Genomic DNA, 17640 nt, shown 5'->3' with positions numbered 1-17640 from the left:
AGTTGATAATTCACCAGTTCCCTTTCATTAGGGCTGGTCCACAGACTAGTTGCAAGTCATGTGTAACAGCTATATTGATAGCCAAGGGCTCAGGAACCAGTTTAAAAACACTGTTGTAGAAGTCCACTAACTTTTAAGGTGCCCACAACACTCTACCACAGCCTTCTGAGAGTTTATTTTAAATAGGGTGACATTTTCATTTAGGACAGATATCGTATTTCATCACACTTTATCAGTCCATAATCACTGCCAGCAGTCACGGCATGTTTCCAGGCTCTTCACCATAACCAATGTCAAATTTGCTCTTAGCACCACTACACTACTAATTCAGTAATACACAGTCACAACAGTAGATGTGGTGATTCAGCATTTTATGAAGTTGGCACTTGCATTTGTTTCCAGATGCTGTTCTGAAATAGAGTTTGAATGGTGTGTTTCTCTAACTATAAACACTGTGAAGCCTGAGGAGTGGGAGCTTCAGAACATCCCTATGGAAGTTTAAGCCCAAGTAAGCAATGTAAGTACAGCAAGCTGTTCTCTTACTGGCAATAACATAAACATATACATGTTACTTCAGTAGGCAAGAAAGGTCCTACCCCTTTCCTTTAGGGCCACACAACCCAGCCTGGTTACACAGAACAGTTGCTTGACCTGTGCTTATGTTGTAGAAAACCCTGTCTCTGGTGATGTCCTCACGCTTCACAGGAGATTCCAAAAGTCTTCTGTCATTTCAGGGACTCCGTCTTTCCTCTCAGTTCAGGGCACATCAGCAAAGATAAAAAGTCTTCCTCTAAAAATACCAAAACTGTCTAGGTAGCTCAGCTTCCACACAAAAGGCAACTCTCATACAAAGGGAAAGCAATACTCACTAAAGAAACAGCTGGTTGCTTCCATTCTACATCCCTGTAACCATGAAGCGTGAGGAACGATTTGGTTGAGTAATTTATGTCTGCACTTCTCTATTTTCAAAGACCACACTAGAAGCAACTACTTATCTCTTTGGTGTGCCTTTTGCATCCTCCCTGAACTAGAGCGGGCACGTACATCATCTACTGAACTCCCTAAAGTTCATTTCATCACGCCACAGCCACCACTTCAACGTTGAATTCAGCAGGGGAGAAGATGGCTCAGAGAAAGCAGAGCTGTAAGGCATGTGAAAAGAAAAAAAAAAAAAAGGCCGTCAAAGTATTCAGCAAACAAGCTGCATGTGGAGTGCAAAGGCCACCTCAAGTCCACCGCTACTGCTCCCCCTCCAACTTGTCAGTGCTGGCACATCAGAACTGTAGCACCTGTCACAGCCACCGCTTAGGTATTAAACTTAGGTATCTACTTAAGGCAGAGAGCCAGGAGAGGTTGCATGACAATATACAGCCTCAAGGAATCTTCGATGATCTCTTCCTCACCCTCAAGCTGCTGTACTTATGTGTGAAGAAGGGGGCCCAAGGCACAACACAGAAGCACAGAGCTCTACAGTTAATTTGTACCTGCCCTGGAGGGGTAAGAAAACTTTTTGCTAAAAGCCTCTGCTCTGCAAAGTCCTAGTTATTGACCTTGTGCTTCCCTCTTCCCTTCCTGCTTTATCCCAGGGAAGCTGCTGCTATTTAATAACGCTCTTAAATTCCACCCTTCCCTTCCATTTCTGGGGTGTGCCAACATTAAAAGCTGGACAGGGCAATCACCAGGACCCTGTCAGTCATCAAAGTAGCAGCAGGCTGCCTGTTAGTTGGCAATCGCGCTGCATGGCTCGCCTGGTCTGAGCAGGACTGTGCCTCTGGCCAAAGCGGGGGCACCATGACATCTGCCCCGCCGCCTCTTTGCTCAAGGCCTTCTCACCTCTAAGGAGAGCAGTGAAAAACAGGGGAGAGCTGAACACTATTTGTTTGGCTGAGTGGGAGCTTTCTTCTCCTCTGGCACTCAAGAAAGAACCTGGAGGAGAAGAGAAAGTTGGCACAAGTGGGTAGGGAAATTCAGCAGGAACTCTTGCTTTTTATCTTTCTAAATTCAATAGACATTTCTGCTCTCAACTAGATGCACTGCCTTTGAAGATGCCGATAAATTTCAAGCCATTACCTTTGCTTAGCCCAAGCAATAAGTGGGGCTGTTAGATCAGCTTGATAAAGACTGCATGGGGAGGGGGTGCAGATGTTCTCTTGTTTACATGGGGAAATCTTGTCATCCGTGAAGCTCCATCCTGACAGGTAAAGGCAGAGGAAAGGCTGGAGCAGATCAGGTCTGTTTATTAGGCACCAGCCTAAAATGTAATTACGCATTTTCAACTGAATCAACGCTGTCACCAGAGGCTGACTGTCCGTGAAAACACACAGGAAGAGAAGCATCAAATGCGCTAAATCCAACCGGGACTTCTTCCTGGGAGAACTGGTAAAATCCACAGTCTTGTAGCTACTCTGGCCTGGGTTGCAAAGAAAAGAGCTTGGGAAAGGAGCGTTGATCTCTGCTGGATGGGTATAGCTCTACTGGCAGCCAACATTTGTACCTCATGTCTGCAGAGATATAAAGTTTATGCTGGTAAACAAAGTGCTCTTCATATGGATACAGGTTATACCACCAAAGCAACTGTAGAGGCTGCACAGCTTTGCCCATGTAACTGCAGTTTATATCAGAGCCTCCGGCCAGCACAGGTACCTCATTTTGTAACACACTTCAGCAAACTAAGCTACATGATGTAATACGGATGCAGCCCTAAAAGCACAGCCAATCCACAACACTGCATTGAGTTCACTGAAAACACACCAAGCAAAGACTATCTACAGTTTGAAACTACTCAAGGAGCATTAAAACAAATGCAAAAAATTACAAACTGCACTCGTATTTGCCAGAGCAGCAGATGAGGTGCAGCAACAGGACGAAGGCATAAGCAGAGCAAAACCAAAAGCAGCACAACTAGGGCTGCACATTTTGCATTTCCCTACCTGCCCTTCATCTTCTGCTCTACAATCTGACCTTGAACAAGAACCTGAGGTTTCAGAACTTTCACGTCATCTGTTTTGATTGCAAGTACCTTACTGAGAGTGAACGGCACAAAAATCAATATTTTTTTTTTTTTTACTTACTCATCCCAGTGGTGTGTTATCACTGAATGATCTGACCTGGTATATTTTTTTTAAATGTCAACATGTTAACTAGTTCACCTCTGACACGAGGGTATCAGATAAGTTGCTATAAAGCATCTACCACTCTACTGAGAGCACTGTATGTCCTTTGCTTAGCTCCCAGGAAGCCACCTGCATCACTGACTTCTATTATGCTGCCAATGAGTTTAAACAAGAGGTTTTAAGGTCCAGAAGCATAATAAGAAACAGACATCCTAACCTGATTTCCTTAATAACACTACCCCTTTTTTGCTTAGATTCATTCTTTACTCTGCCTTCTATTAATGAATTTCACAAAAGCTGATGAAATTCAGGCTTAGGCCTTGCACTGCCACAAACCCCAGAGCCCTCTGCAGCAGAATTCAAGTCTAGCTTGTCCAAAGCAGAGGACCTTGAATGCAAAGCAAAATAAACACTCCTTAGAATAACTGATCAACGGCTCAATACATTTTAAGACAATGTATATCAGTATTTGGAAACAAGGAAAGTCTCCCCTTTGTTTGGAAGGAGTCTCCTTTCCATATCTATATGCAAATGCAAAGAAAGAGGCATGCATTTCCCATGATCAGACAGGGAAAAAAAAAAAAATTCTTGCTTTTTTGCTTCCAGTCTCCCCTTATTAGGCGGGTTGGTCCATGCTGCTCTCAACCCCTCTTCCACAACTGAATCCTGCCAACAACCTACACGTCTTTCCATTAGATCTTCTCTGTTAAAATGGACAAAGCAAAAACCAATGCACTTATCTTTTTGGATTTGTCAGTCTTACCCTCAAATGGATCTTATCAACCAATGCTCAGCACAAATAAAATTTCTTTCAACTCCGTTTATCTTCCCCAGATGCAATAGGATCATATATGAAATTCTTCAGTCTTTACCAATACAACAAACTTTTCTGCCTTTTTCTGCACCTGTTGTCAGTGCAGAAAACCCCAGCTTTGCTTTCTGAGCCACAGCAAACTAAATGAGAACTAACCCTTAATTTCCAGCAACAACTGAAACCCTAACTGAGGATACTTGATTCAATTCTTTAAACAGCTCAGCACAAGAAGTTTCTGCTGGATGGACAGAGAAACTTTCTGTAAAACATTGTTGGTTCTTGCTGACCATACCTGATCACATAATTTATTGATGATCTTTCAAATCAGTAGAAGTCTCATTATAGCACACCTAACCCTTTCTTTCTTTAGGCTAGCTCTTGGCATTATCAGATGGTACTTTATCGCACAAGCCTGCCATGCAATTACTACATGAGAAAGAGCTTCAAAATAACTAGTGGGAAATTTCAAAACATTAACAAGAACTAGTTCTTATGAAGAAATGGATCATCTCGGGTAACAAAGCTCTCACTCAGGAAAATAACACACTTGCAGTGAAAAGGCTCATTAATTTACTACCCATCTCTCAAAGGCTGCAAAGCCAGGGTAATACCTCCAAAAAGCCCTTTAGGGGACTGGTCCAAGCCTGGATCTGAAACCTAGGGCTGAGTAAGCAAGAAATTGCTAAACAAAACAATTGTCCTTTCAATTGTGCATGTGTGCGGTTGGAACAGATGAAAGGAGAGAAACAGGAATGCCAAAGGGGGAGTTAGCGTGACAGAAGATAGATATGTATATATTCAGTGCAGATGCACAAGTGAACTGAACTGTGCAAACAGCACTGTGCCCCCAGCTATTGCTATCTCTTGCAAAAATCACCGACAGCTCTTAATGCTGGAACAATCTAATAAAAATAGTCACTTCAGCGGCAAAAGGAATGACAAGCCTCTTCATTTTTGCCCTTAATTCAGACTGCAAACCAAAAGCAGTACCCCATTAAATGTCACGCTGAGACTGTAACAGCAAAATCTACAATATGTTAAAGATCTAATGACAAGAGCAAAGGATTTGTGCACAGCTGCCATTCCACCCCGCTCTCCGTCTGCTGAGCGTCAACAGAACAGCATACAAGATCAAATGTCAACAATATGTTGGTGACAGAGCTACATGCATCCTCATCTAGGTGAAAAGAGGCTGTCATCCAGCTGCCTACACGTCTGGAAGGAATAAATACTGGAGGAAAGAGTTGGCTTAAATTTAATTCAAGAAAGATGGTAGGAAAAAGCACTGAAAAAATAAGCCTTCATGAAATTGCGAACATCCTCTCTGCCCATGACCAGTTTAGTGTAAATCTGGTAATAATACACCTTGTATGCCTTCCACACACCTGACTCGAGAAAATGACTGCACATAATCTCAGATGTGGAACCATCTTTGCCATAATTCCTTCTAACTAGTTAAAAGTATGCACCCAGCTGCACCAAAGCTGAGAGTAGCTACTGTGGCGTAAATGGGCTCAAGGCCTTACCTGAACTGCAAGAGCTCAACTCTCCTAATACTGGACCCCACATTAAACAAAAGGTCTTGGCTCTCAGCTTCACATCCCATGAAGTAAAAGCAACCTGAAGAGATGTTATTTGCCTCTTCTTCATATACCAGTTTGCTAAAACTGACACCACTCCAATATTTAACCTTCACATGAGATACTAACACAGTATTTTATGAAGGGATCATAATGAGTTTTAAGGTTTTACAGTTTAAGTTCTGTCTTAGCAGCCTTCATCAGCCAACACAGACATTTAACTAACTCTTGTAACATACCATTCCTGCATCTATACTCAAATGTGCACATCTATGCAAATCTTCACGCCATCTGCAACCCCAAGGTTGCATTTGCCCATGACATTGAACACAGCTCTTTCTTACAGCCCCCTACACAAGCAATGCTTGCCAACATGGGTTTTAGATACACTCTGTTTTTCTAAAGACACATGCCAGAATCTGCGCATACACAGAGCATATAAAACTATTTGGCCTCAACTAGACTATTATGCTCCACTTTGTATTAAAAAGAGGGACTTCCCGTAACAGTCAAAAAAGGGTTCTGGCCTCATGCCCTCTTGATACTAGGAAGAAGCACATGCAGTCTGTGACTCTGCTTGGACAGAGTCTTGGATAGTCTAAGAAACATCTACCTGTTTCAATTTCTGCCCACAGTGAAAAATTTCTTTGGGCAGTAATTGGATGTATTATTTGCAGTTCTGCTCGGAGTTGTCAGAAGCTCTCCCCGTCGACCTGAAGATGTCAACATCTCTCTTAAAAGGAGACAAGGGACCACATACCAATAAGCATGCTTTTTCAGTAACACAGCAAGAGATTGGTACTCTCTTTCTTACAAACTGTTCTTGTTTTCAGAAGTATATTAGTTCATACGAATTTTTCCACTGGAAGTAACATGTTGCAGGAAGCCTTCTCCATGTACTCTCCTAATCAATTTTCTTTTCACATTATCAAAGGTTTTGACAAAACTGTAACTTGCACCTCAGTGACGCAAATATGCACAGCCTTTGTTTTCAGGCTTAAAGCCCCTTCCCATATGGCTGCAGGAGCATTCACAAGTCAGTGAGGCCTAGCAGTGACCTTTGCAGGCTATACTGGATATATTCTACTGACACTTGCATGAAGCTCACAAGACAACAGCACTCAATAAAATTGTGCACCTTCTCACATATTCTGTGCATTGTCCTCATTAAAAGTTAATATGTTAGGAAAAAAAGCTTGGCTCTGTGCTAAAACTCTGTGTGCCTTTCTGCTTCATGCCCTTCTTCCGGAAGTATTTGGAATTCTCCATCCGTTTAAAATGGAAGCGTACATGTATTCTGTTCCATCCAGGCTACTGAACAACCACTTCATCAGGATGTTTCCCAAATACCACTAATCTTGTCAAGAGGTAATTCTGGATCTCTGCAGCCTGAATTTTCTTCCCAATTCAAAGCATAATGCAGTATTAGAGATGGGGCTTGTTAAATTACCTTACCCCAAAAATTGTATGATTTGGTCTTCAGCTTCATGTTAATCAAATTTTTCTGTTACCTACCTCACTTTTCGTATCTTCAGCTTAAAAGCTGCTTTCCAAGTTTTATTTTAATTTGGATTACAGTAACCATGTTTTTCCGGTATTTCAGTTAGCTTCCTCGGGGTAAATGAAAAACATTGAACATTGCAAGGGCATCACAATTTGTGAATGCCAGAAATAAAACTACCTTCTGGCCGCTTTTCTCACTAATATCCACTGCTAACAGAAACAGATCATGCTGCCCTGGATCTATGTTTCTAAGGAACTTCAGCTCCGACCAAGTTTCTAATTTCACATTCTTCTAAATTCTTTAAACTCTATATACTCTTGGAATCATATGGAATTCAAAAATCACCCTAGAACCAAGCAGCCTGAAAACAGGTCCTCTTTATTTGGAGATGAGCTCCACCTATGCTTTCAAAATCTATTCTCACTCCGTATTTGAAGTCCGTCGCTGAAACTCAACTATTTCCAGACAATTCCCAGTACCACTGTTACCTGTACCACCCCAAGATAGAGATCTGCTAGAAGCAATTCCTTCCCTGTACTATCCAGCTACAGATAAATTTCAGAGATGTTAGCTAGGTTTGCAAAAAAACCCCACCAACCAGAAGCCCCAAAACCAACCAAAAACCACAAACAGAAAGGACAAAAAATTAAACTTATGCATACCACTCTTGTTAAAAGTCAACCCTACCAGAGAGCTTTTTAAGCCTCAGTCTGAAAAACAAACCTGCTCTTTAGCAAAGCCAGATTTCCATCTGAATCTGAAATGCTAAGCAGATCAATCTGAAGGGAGTGAAATAGAAAGAGCATGAACCTCCAAGCTCATGACTACCATATCTGATGACAATTCACTACTTTACTCCATTTCTGAACAAAATTCATAACTGTCAAACCATGTCAGCCCTGACTTGTAGAACTCTACCCAATCTCTCTGAAAGTATTAAGAACAAGATGTATATAGGCAATGCGCACTTCTATAACCAAGACGCTCCTTAGTACAATCCAAAAGTGCTGCAGTTTTCAGAGAACATTTCCCTCCAACTCTGAAAACTACACCAGCAGCCAGTGGATTTCCAGGTGCTATTAAATGTATTAAGAGTTTCATGTAACAAAACTGATTAATCGCATCTTTGAAACCTCTATTTCAACAGCAAGTTGGAGGAAACTGAGGAACAGAAACATGCATTCCACTGACTGCTAGTCAAGGGTGTGGAGAAGGGGTTAACTGGAAGCAGAAATAATCACTGTATTTCACTCCTTGGCAAGTTGCCACGCTTTTGCACTGACTTATAGGCCACACTGCCAAGCCCTACTCTCCCAGTTCATTGATTGCAAATCAAAAGCCATTGGGGAAGGAAGGAACAATTGTGAAACAACTTACAAGAGTTTTCTTGGATCTGATAGAGCATTTCTCTTGATTTTCTCTCTTGAGAGTTTCGCTAGTAATGTAAAATTAAAATATCTACAAAACGTTGCTTCAGAACATGGCTATGACTTATTTTTAATTAAGAAGTTGAGTAACAATTGCTTTGTATTACAAGCTGTTGGCACAGAGGCAACAAAGATGCTCTTTGATTCTCTCTAATGTGCACATTAAATTAGAGATTGAAGAATACAGTTTCACCAGGTTTCCTAAACCTTCTACTGCATGCTGGCCAAGGTGCAAACAGGTTTTTACTCAACTGAATATGGATACATCAGCCACTGTAAAGACAGTATGCTAAGAATATTACGAAGTCTCCTACTTAAAGCTCTATTTTCATTTTGCATGTCCTGAAACGTATTACAAACCTATGGAGCAGTCTTACTGCAAAAATTCCTTCACCTAATTTTTATAGGTGAAGGAATAGTATTTGCAAGACTAACAGTTTTATGTTTTCCAAGCTTGGTCCTACAGACTGTATTCAACATCATCCCACAGGAAGGCTCTTTAACCAAATTAATTCAAAGTGGTCTAATTGTGACCCTGTCACATACACAGAAAGCGGAAAGTCCAACGCAGTCAGAAATGAGACATTTTTAGCATCTTTAAACATGATGTGGGAAAGGGGAAAACAGCAAATTAGTTAGCAAATCCTGCTAGACTGGATAGATTTAAAAACGTGGGGGAAAGGTTTTTGCAAGTTAAAAATACATGTGCAAGAAAGATGAAAGAAAGCAACCTTTAGAATACATGCAATCCATCTGGAGAAAAATAATCCAGAACTACAGCAGATGAGAAAGACAGGAGTGCAGTGATGTGGAGCAAGTCTGAAAAGGAAGAGTGGGAAAATAGTACAAAATTTTCAGTGCACCATTAACAGGAAAAAAGGAAAAAAACCTACAGTTTTCAACTGCGTAAGTAAAGCCCTGTCATCCAAAAAAAGCAGAAAAAAAATACCCTCTGTGGGCTTCTGGTAAGACTATGCTTATCACATTACGTACATTTAAACATATCCCAGAATAAGAAAAAAAGAAAAAAAAAAAAAAAAAAAAAAAAAAAGAAGGGTATTTTGGAGAGAATTCAGAAGAGAAAAAAATGAAAGCTGGAAGATTGAATTACAAGAAAAGATTAAGGGAATACAAAGCATTACTTCACTAAATGGTGACTAAGAGCAAGGGTACAAGCATTTAAAGAGTATAACACACCATAGGGAAAGAAGATATGTTTGAAATGGAGATGAAGAAATATAAATGGAAGATTTAGACAGAAGCTTACTGATTTAGCTGGCTACAAAAAAACATCTCCAAAAGGAAGGGCTAGAAGCCATAGCAACTGGAGTTTAGAGCAAATGTAAAGGATGGATGAGAGTAAGAGACATGATTTTAGCTAATAGAACTTCTCTATCTTAACTTATTATGATATGGTAAAAAGACTGTGGGAAGGAATACTCCCGTATCTGGCAGTAAAAGCTATGTTTTTCACTAGGATCTTAAAATAACTGAGAAAAGAAGCAGTACGAGGGCAAACTACACTTCTAAAAGGACCTAACAGGATACTGAATCCATATAATTAGTGATCTTATCCACACAGCTTTCACCAGTCTTACCTGCTAACCAAATTGTGCTTTTTTCATAAATACATTTTAATTTCTGTCTCTTACCTTAAGAGGCTCATACCAGAATGGTAGCTCAGAACCAGGGCTGAAAAAGTGCTGACTGGTGCACCAAAGAATATCCTCATCATTGATCTTCCCTTGCCTTATAACATGGAGCAGATGATGATGATAAACAAGAGTTTCATATCAGCTGATAAAGCAGCTCATGTAATGACGCAGCTGAGATGACCCTCTCTGAATCATGAGCAGTCTGGAGAGCAACTACAGAGTCTGAAGGTGAATCAAACAATTTCTCACAAAGACAAGTCTCTTCCCAGTGCCGGGCCACTAGACAAACAGCTCACTGCAACCTTTGTACACTGGGAAAGCTCTGCCAAAATAATAGTCAGAGGGGCATTTTAAAAAAGAAAAACTTTTTAAAAGAAAAAAAAAAGAGTGGAAAACCAAGCTGCCCATGGAATAAATTCCACTATGATCAAGCTATCCCCCAAAACGAAAAGGTCTGAATAGCTATTTTTCATCTCCTGCAACGTCCCCTAAATACATGGCCTAAAACTTGGAATCCAGCCCAACTTTCAGCTTTAGAAATTACCTAGTTCTGCCTTAACTCTCTTTGGGCATTATCAACTGGATATGGCTTTTCCTATCCTAAACTATCACTGAACAGCTGTGCACTTTGCTGATGAACAAAGCAAGACATACACATTCTCTTAACTCTATTTGCCAGTTTGCAAAAAGATGACGTTTCTCCCTCAGGTACTAAACGGGTCACAGTGGGTCATGGTTCAGCTCTCTCACGAAGCAGAAGTACAGAAAGATAATTCCACTGCCAAAATATGCCTACAGATACTCAGAAAGCTCACTAATAAATAGCCAACAAAAACATGTTTGGCAGAAGTATGGTAAGCCTCACCTTCACTCTACAAGTACAGTATGAAGCCTGGCTCCCACCCTTTCTGAAGCTGCTCTCCTAGAGGTCAGCTGCTTTTAGAAATGTTAGGAAATGATCCTGAAGCCTCAACTGAAAAACTCCCCCAGCAAAGCCAACTGTAGTACCACAACAAAGATGCATATTACCCAAAGACTTACTGGGTATTCTGAACAACATCTAGACTTAGGAATGTATCCCATGACATGGAATGTATTTGTTTGTCATCATATTTGAAACCAGAGTAAAGTTCAGAGTTCTGTTACATTTACATTCTCCTGCCATGTTTGCATACCTCTGTAATAAATCCCTTCACGTTTACTATTCAGTGGGCCTGGAGCACGTTACCTCTTTGATATAATAACCCAGCAACTAACTACTAGGCTAGAGCCACAAAGTGACGCAAAATCACTGATAAAGCCACACAGAAATGGAACACACATACACTCACCCTCATAGAGGTTTCTCCACCATGGGGCTGTTGCAGCCTGAAGACTTGAGCAACCATGTGTTCTGAGGAGGGGTGCAACAGGATACGTCGGGAAGCCAGTCCCACCATTACATATCTGCCCATTGGAGACAGGCTCACAGAAATGGCATTAGGGCCTACGAAGAGAGGAGGGGTTATTTCTCTTGCAGGTTGACAGCCTTCCCTGTGCTTCATCCTCACGGCTTCTTCATTCCCCCCCAGCATTTCCATAACACATAGCATACTAAACTCATTCTTATAAGGGGTAAAGAAGAATAAGGAAACCTGCACAAGTACAAATTTTGCAAGATATTTCATTGCTGCAAGCATCCTCCCACCAAGACAATAAAGTTCTTTAAGGAACAAAAAGCTGTCTCTCAGCAGCTCCTTCAACTTACATGCCCAGACCATACCACAAGCTTCTCCCTAGCAGTACTATATTTGTGGCTAGTTGGAAGGCCAGTAAAATATTTCCTGTTACTACAATCACTGATGTTCAGACTACTGCATTTCTCACTGAACACTGAGTTCTGAGGTAACTTCTCACACCCCCACCCACCCTGACTTCTTGCTGCATGCTTACCAAATCGCTTTGTGTAAAGCATCTCGCCCAAGTTGTGGGGTGCCAGAGAATACACAGCCAGTATTCCTTCATCAGGGAAGCCTCTCTGACTGCTGGGAATGAAGGCTGCCAGCAGCTGCCCGTCAGCAGAGATATCGCAGCTAGCATCATTGTAAATCTTGCAGTTTTGAACAAGCACGTTCACAGAGGCTGCAAAGAGGAAAGAAAGGAACAGTGATTAAAGCACTCAGGTTCAACAGAAAATAAAGATTTAATCCTAACATTAGAGACTGGACAGTACATGCAAAAGGCACTCGAGACATTTAGCTTCCTCTACAAGTTTACGAAACGTTAATACCCTGATTAATGTAATACTTGCTCCAAAACGGAGATAAGACACTGCAATGAGCCCAGGAAATGAAATCTACTCACCTCCTGGAGCCTTCAGCCAAGAAACAGTGGCAATTGCACTTTATCAAACCCCTCCTTTGTTGAGCATAACACCATCCTTTGCAAAGGACAGTACAGTTTAAACAAGTCTCAAATCGTGACTCTGACAAACTCCAGCAGTGGTATCATTAGAAACAGTACACCTTAATTCATTTCCCCTTCTCTTGTGCAGCCCCTAGATCCAGCTCCCCTTATCTTCAATAAACAGGAGATGAGAGAAAAATTCCTCCCTGCAGATACAGACGTTCATTTCTGACAGCTGATTTTTACACCAGTCTCGGATAAAGCCTGTGAGAAAGGGCAGAGACTTCTCCAGTCAGTCGTCCATTTAATTACTCCAGTATTTGAGACACTCATGCAGTCAGTGAAGTAACTGTTCAGTAGGCAGGGTAGTGAGCAGCAATTCACATAAGTTTTAGTTTAATTTCTGCTGTCAAGTTGCTGGGTGACCTCATAGAAATCTTTTTCCCTCCGTGCCTTGCATATGCAGACTACAAGCTCTTTGGGCCACTGAATCTTACCATGCACTTGTGCCATTCCTGGCACTGCGAAGTTCCAAGGGCTTTTAACACTGTCATCACCAACAGTTCAACGATGGCTTGATAAGATAAGGCTGGAGTGATGTTCGCTCCCTCAGCCTAACCTAAATGTGCTCCAGTTTTTCACTAAAACCACTGCAATTATTCCATGAGGTTTGGAGCTGAAACCACACACGCTATTTTGAAGATGGGGAAATTTCAGATTCTAGTATTTTCAAACTCAAAGGGACAGAAATATATATTAAAAAAATAGACAGCCCACATTTGCAACACAGAAACTTTGCATGCTAGAAGACTGAACGCTCCCATCTCTGATGCTTGAACCTATATTGCATGTGGAGCAATATGCCAACTTCTACAGTCCAGAAATTCTCTTATAAACTGTCAGACCATTCTCAGTCCAGCACTGGCTTTGATTTGTTCAGCTAAAATCGCAGATGAGTTTATGAAGGCACTTCTCGGGCTTGATTCCTTATTAGTTTAACAAACGAACAGTGCCAAGAATGCTTTGTGCATACTTATGAAAGTTTGAACTTCCAAATCAAATTAAGGCTGTAACTCAATGCTTTAACAACCTGGCACTGCTGCCAGAAGAAACAACCCCTGGCCTTTGTTTCCAACACTTCTGTGGAAAGAAAGCTACATCAGGGAACCGATATGGCTGAGAAATTACTGACTGTCTAGGTCACTTTTTAGCCAGAACAGTTTCCCAGCTTGGTCTGCCACATGGCCACACAGATACTTGGAGCAGCAGAAAAAGAAGTCATGACAGAGAAGCAGATAGGACTATGACTTCTTCCAGTATCACTGATTTAAAGCAGTCACCGAATCTCATATTTAGTTTTTCTAGTCTCGTCTTGAAGACATTTTTCCTGGAAACTGCTTTCCTATATGGTTGAGTATCAACTTCTACTGTTCCATTTAAGAAACTCTGATGAAGAAGACAAGGAGGATAAAAAGTAGACTAAGTAATTACATTCCATACCAAACCACCTACACCTGTACTCTAAATTTATTCAACCATTTCAGTCTTGAAGCTGCTAAAACCAGTAATTTTCAGCCTAGTATAAACAAAAAGGTGCTGAACAGAAAAAGGTAAATAAAGGTAGTCACTGTCAGTGTTGTAATAACAGAATCTAAAATATACATGGCCCTTCAAAGAACAGACGGTCCAAAAGAAGACAAAATTTCCTGAAGCTATCTGAACAGAAAAACAACAGAATAAAGATTAAAGACTATATTATCTATTTTTTAAAAAAGAATTAAAATTTGTCCTTTTATTTTTACATCTAGGCTTCACTTAAGTACTCATTATGTCATCACAAGAGAAGATGGGCATCAACACAAGAAGCGCAGTATGTGCTGTGAACTAGCTAAAAGATACATGACAACAGGTTGCACTATTGTAATGCCTGTCAAACTGGGAGGATTCCTGCAGAGTTCTTCAGTGACTCATTTCAAAAGTGGTCCTATTTATTAGCTTTATCAATGGGCTCAGCACACAGTGGAGCTGGTTGATGAATTCTGTTGATAAAGTTGGGTAATTTCATTAACAGAGCATGCTCAGACCACACAGTGAACTGAAGTACACAGAGCCATAACAGAAGTGTTCTAGAGTGTGTTAACATTTATGAATTTCTGCTTTGCCTAGGAGCTTCTCAGTTGGAAACAAGAGAGAATCAACTTTGATGATCATAGCAAAGACTAAGCCATCCACCTGGCATTAACAGTGAGAGATGGCCATCCTAAACTGCACTAGGGAGCCCCCTTAAAATAGAAATATCAGTACTAGTTTACAATCTTGTGCTAGGACCACATGCAGGATACCGGGCACAGTTCTGGTCAGCCATATTCAAGAAAGATTAAACCCTTAATGGTAACAAGCCCAGCAAAGAGCTAGGAAGATGACTGGGGAAAATGAAACAGGTATTTTATGTTAAAAAAAACAAGATTGCAAGGAAATGAGATTGCATTTACAAAAAACACCATAAGGTAAGTGCCAGAAAAACATTGGTTCTTGTCACAAATAATGCTGACAGGTGAGTATGTGGGTAAAAGCAGCCTTTAAATTTGGAAATTAGAAGATTCTAGAACAGTCTTTCAACAGAAGTGAAAGGGACAGAATTCAACCAATACTAAAACAGAATAAGAGGAACTACAGAATGTGCCTAAGACAGCAAGGACCTAGACTTGGGCGGGGGGAGAGACTGGGAACTTACTGGATAGGTGAATATTGGGACTCTCACAGCCAAATCTGAGTTAAGTATTTAAAAGAGAGCCAAGCCAGAAGGCCAGCAACAGAGCAAAACTACAAATTACACAGGGAGAGCATTTGCCAGAGACACAACTATGACGCATGCTCCCACCACCATCCCTGCAAAAAACTTTGATTATTAGAAGAGAAAAAAGTCTGGTCCCTTTCTTTGGGGTCTAAAGAACTGTTCTCTCTCATTGCTATTCTGCTACATATCTAAGTTTTTGTCCTCCATCTCTGGGCTCAGGATGCAGTTTCCATGAGGTAGCCACAGTTTCTCTACAATGTTAACTACTATGATTTGATGCTCAATATTGGAAGTAGCAAGATTGTATATTTGCTTCATCAGACCAAAGGTATGGGTATCATTTAGCACAGGGACCCTTCTGGACTTATGAACTCCTGGTGCTTTTCAAAGAGGTGCAAGAAGTTTTAGAGGGGACAGAAACAGATTTCTCTGGGCACAGGGGATGTTTCTTCCTTGTTCGTGTAACTACAGTCTAGAGAATCCATGTCTCTTCTCAGCTTTTGAAGTTTGGGGCGGGGGGTGGTGGTGGTGGTGTTAATCTAATGCAACCTTCATAAGAAAAGAATCCCACATCTTTATTTGTTTAAGATAAGAAATGATTGTATTTCTGCTGGCATTACGGTTCTTTGCTCCTCCCTCATTTACAAAGGATGAGGACTCAGGTAGCACTTACACCTAGAACCAAGGGAGCCTACTGTGCCAGCAGAAAGTCTAAATGTGAGACATGGAGATCTCAGGAACAGCATCTAAGAGATTTCCAAGACATAGAAAAGATGAAGATACCCATGCATTTGACAAAGCCAGAGGCTATTTAATTTCTTTGAGCCTGAAGACTGATCTATGAAAACGAAGCTAATACGGAGGATTTTAGGGGAAAAAAATTGCTATTTTCAGAAAACAAGGCTGCCCTTTCATCTCTTGTTTTCTTTTGTTGTTAATCCAGCCACCGAGCTGACAGAACAGATCAAAAGAAACATCAGAGAACAAATTAATCAAGCTGTTGTGCCAACTTGGAGTGCTTACACCTACAGCATAATTACGCTTGAAGGGGAAGGCCTGGAATGCCGGCAGCAACAGCACTGTTTGCCAAAGGAAAATAGTGCTGGGCGCACATCCGCTCCTAGCCACCCTTAAAGATGACACTTTTCTAACAGCTGCTCCTATTTATACATTGTTTGGCATGCCTTTTTTTTTTTTCCTTTTTCTTCTTTTAAGTTCTTCTGCATCCCACTGTGGAACAGTAAGTATTGATCAAATCACCTTCCTCAAGTCCTAGCCAGTGTTAGAACAGGACAAATTCCTGACATGTGACTAGATTTGGAAGAACTAGACTAGTTCAGCCACAATGGCTAGAAAATAAAATAATGAACAGTGAGTAGCATGAGAGAAACTACATACAAATTACATAAACAAGAGATAAAACCTTCAAATATTTACCTGTGGAAAGTCTATATTCTACACTATTCACTGATTCAATACTTACCTGTCAGCTTCAGGAAGTTTTAAGGATACGCAACACTTACTAAAAGAATATTAAATAAGTGCCAGAGATAGCGTTGTCTCTGCTGCCAAATAAATTCCCCACCCCAATGCTGATACGACTGACAATTATAGTTTAAGACCGGGTCATGTTCATTTCAGAGTTATTAAAAGCAAAACTGGCAAAAGGAGAGAAGAAATCTGAAGCCATCTTTTTCCAATGTGCAATTAATAAAGACAGGGCAGAGACTAAAATCCCTTAAGTCTCTGCAAAGCCATTTCCCCAAGACTGCCGGAGTCCTCTCTCATGCTCTTGCTGGACTGAGCATTAGTGAGGTTGCTGCTGCAGAGCCAAATCCCGAGTCCAGGGCTCTGAAAGGTGCTGGGGCCCAGCCGCTGAGATCACAGGACTCTGCTAATCACGCTGCTTCACTCGCTCAGACGCATCCATTTCGGTGGAAAACATCCTACTTCCAAACCATCTTCTCTTTGTTTAATTGTAACAGGAAGAAGAGCTGCTCAGAGATGGAGGTTGGCCACGGAGTCATTTCTTTGATGGAGAGTGGAGCTGTCAGACAGTCCCAAACTTCAGCTGTATCATTTCATCTGCCTGAACTCCCAACCCATTTGTGGCTCAGCTTACTCCCAGGAAGTGCAATAGCCCCCTCTGTATAAGTGGGCTCTCTCACATGACCACCACTGATTTATAGGAAACAATGGGAAAAAAAAAGGAACTCTTGAGTCACATGCTTTACTGAGAAAATAGTTCATTTCCAAGATGAGGAAGAGTCAGAAAAAACTCCTGCAACCCACCACTCCACTGTTAAATCTTTAGCTTCAAAATATCTCTACAAATCTGTGCACCTTGGCAAACTCACAGCTTGCC

At 41.1% G+C, this 17640-nt stretch overlaps 1 protein-coding gene across 4 annotated transcripts in view; it reads right to left on the bottom strand.

The window, feature by feature from the left end:
* Positions 1–17640, bottom strand: part of AMBRA1 (autophagy and beclin 1 regulator 1) — a 138817-nt gene that overhangs the window by 35338 nt on the left and 85839 nt on the right. For all 4 annotated transcript variants that reach the window (XM_074909501.1, XM_074909505.1, XM_074909506.1 and 1 more), the window contains 2 exons: positions 12026–12214; positions 11425–11579 (listed from right to left, as the gene is read on the bottom strand). In XM_074909501.1, coding sequence (XP_074765602.1) covers positions 11425–11579; positions 12026–12214 — 344 coding nt within the window. The remainder of the gene's footprint in view (positions 1–11424; positions 11580–12025; positions 12215–17640) is intronic.

Source organism: Athene noctua, chromosome 6 (genome assembly GCF_965140245.1).
Source record: "Athene noctua chromosome 6, bAthNoc1.hap1.1, whole genome shotgun sequence".
Classification (NCBI taxonomy): domain Eukaryota; kingdom Metazoa; phylum Chordata; class Aves; order Strigiformes; family Strigidae; genus Athene; species Athene noctua.
The sequence above is the reverse complement of the archived record's forward strand: the minus strand, read 5'-3'. Positions and strand labels throughout refer to the sequence as shown.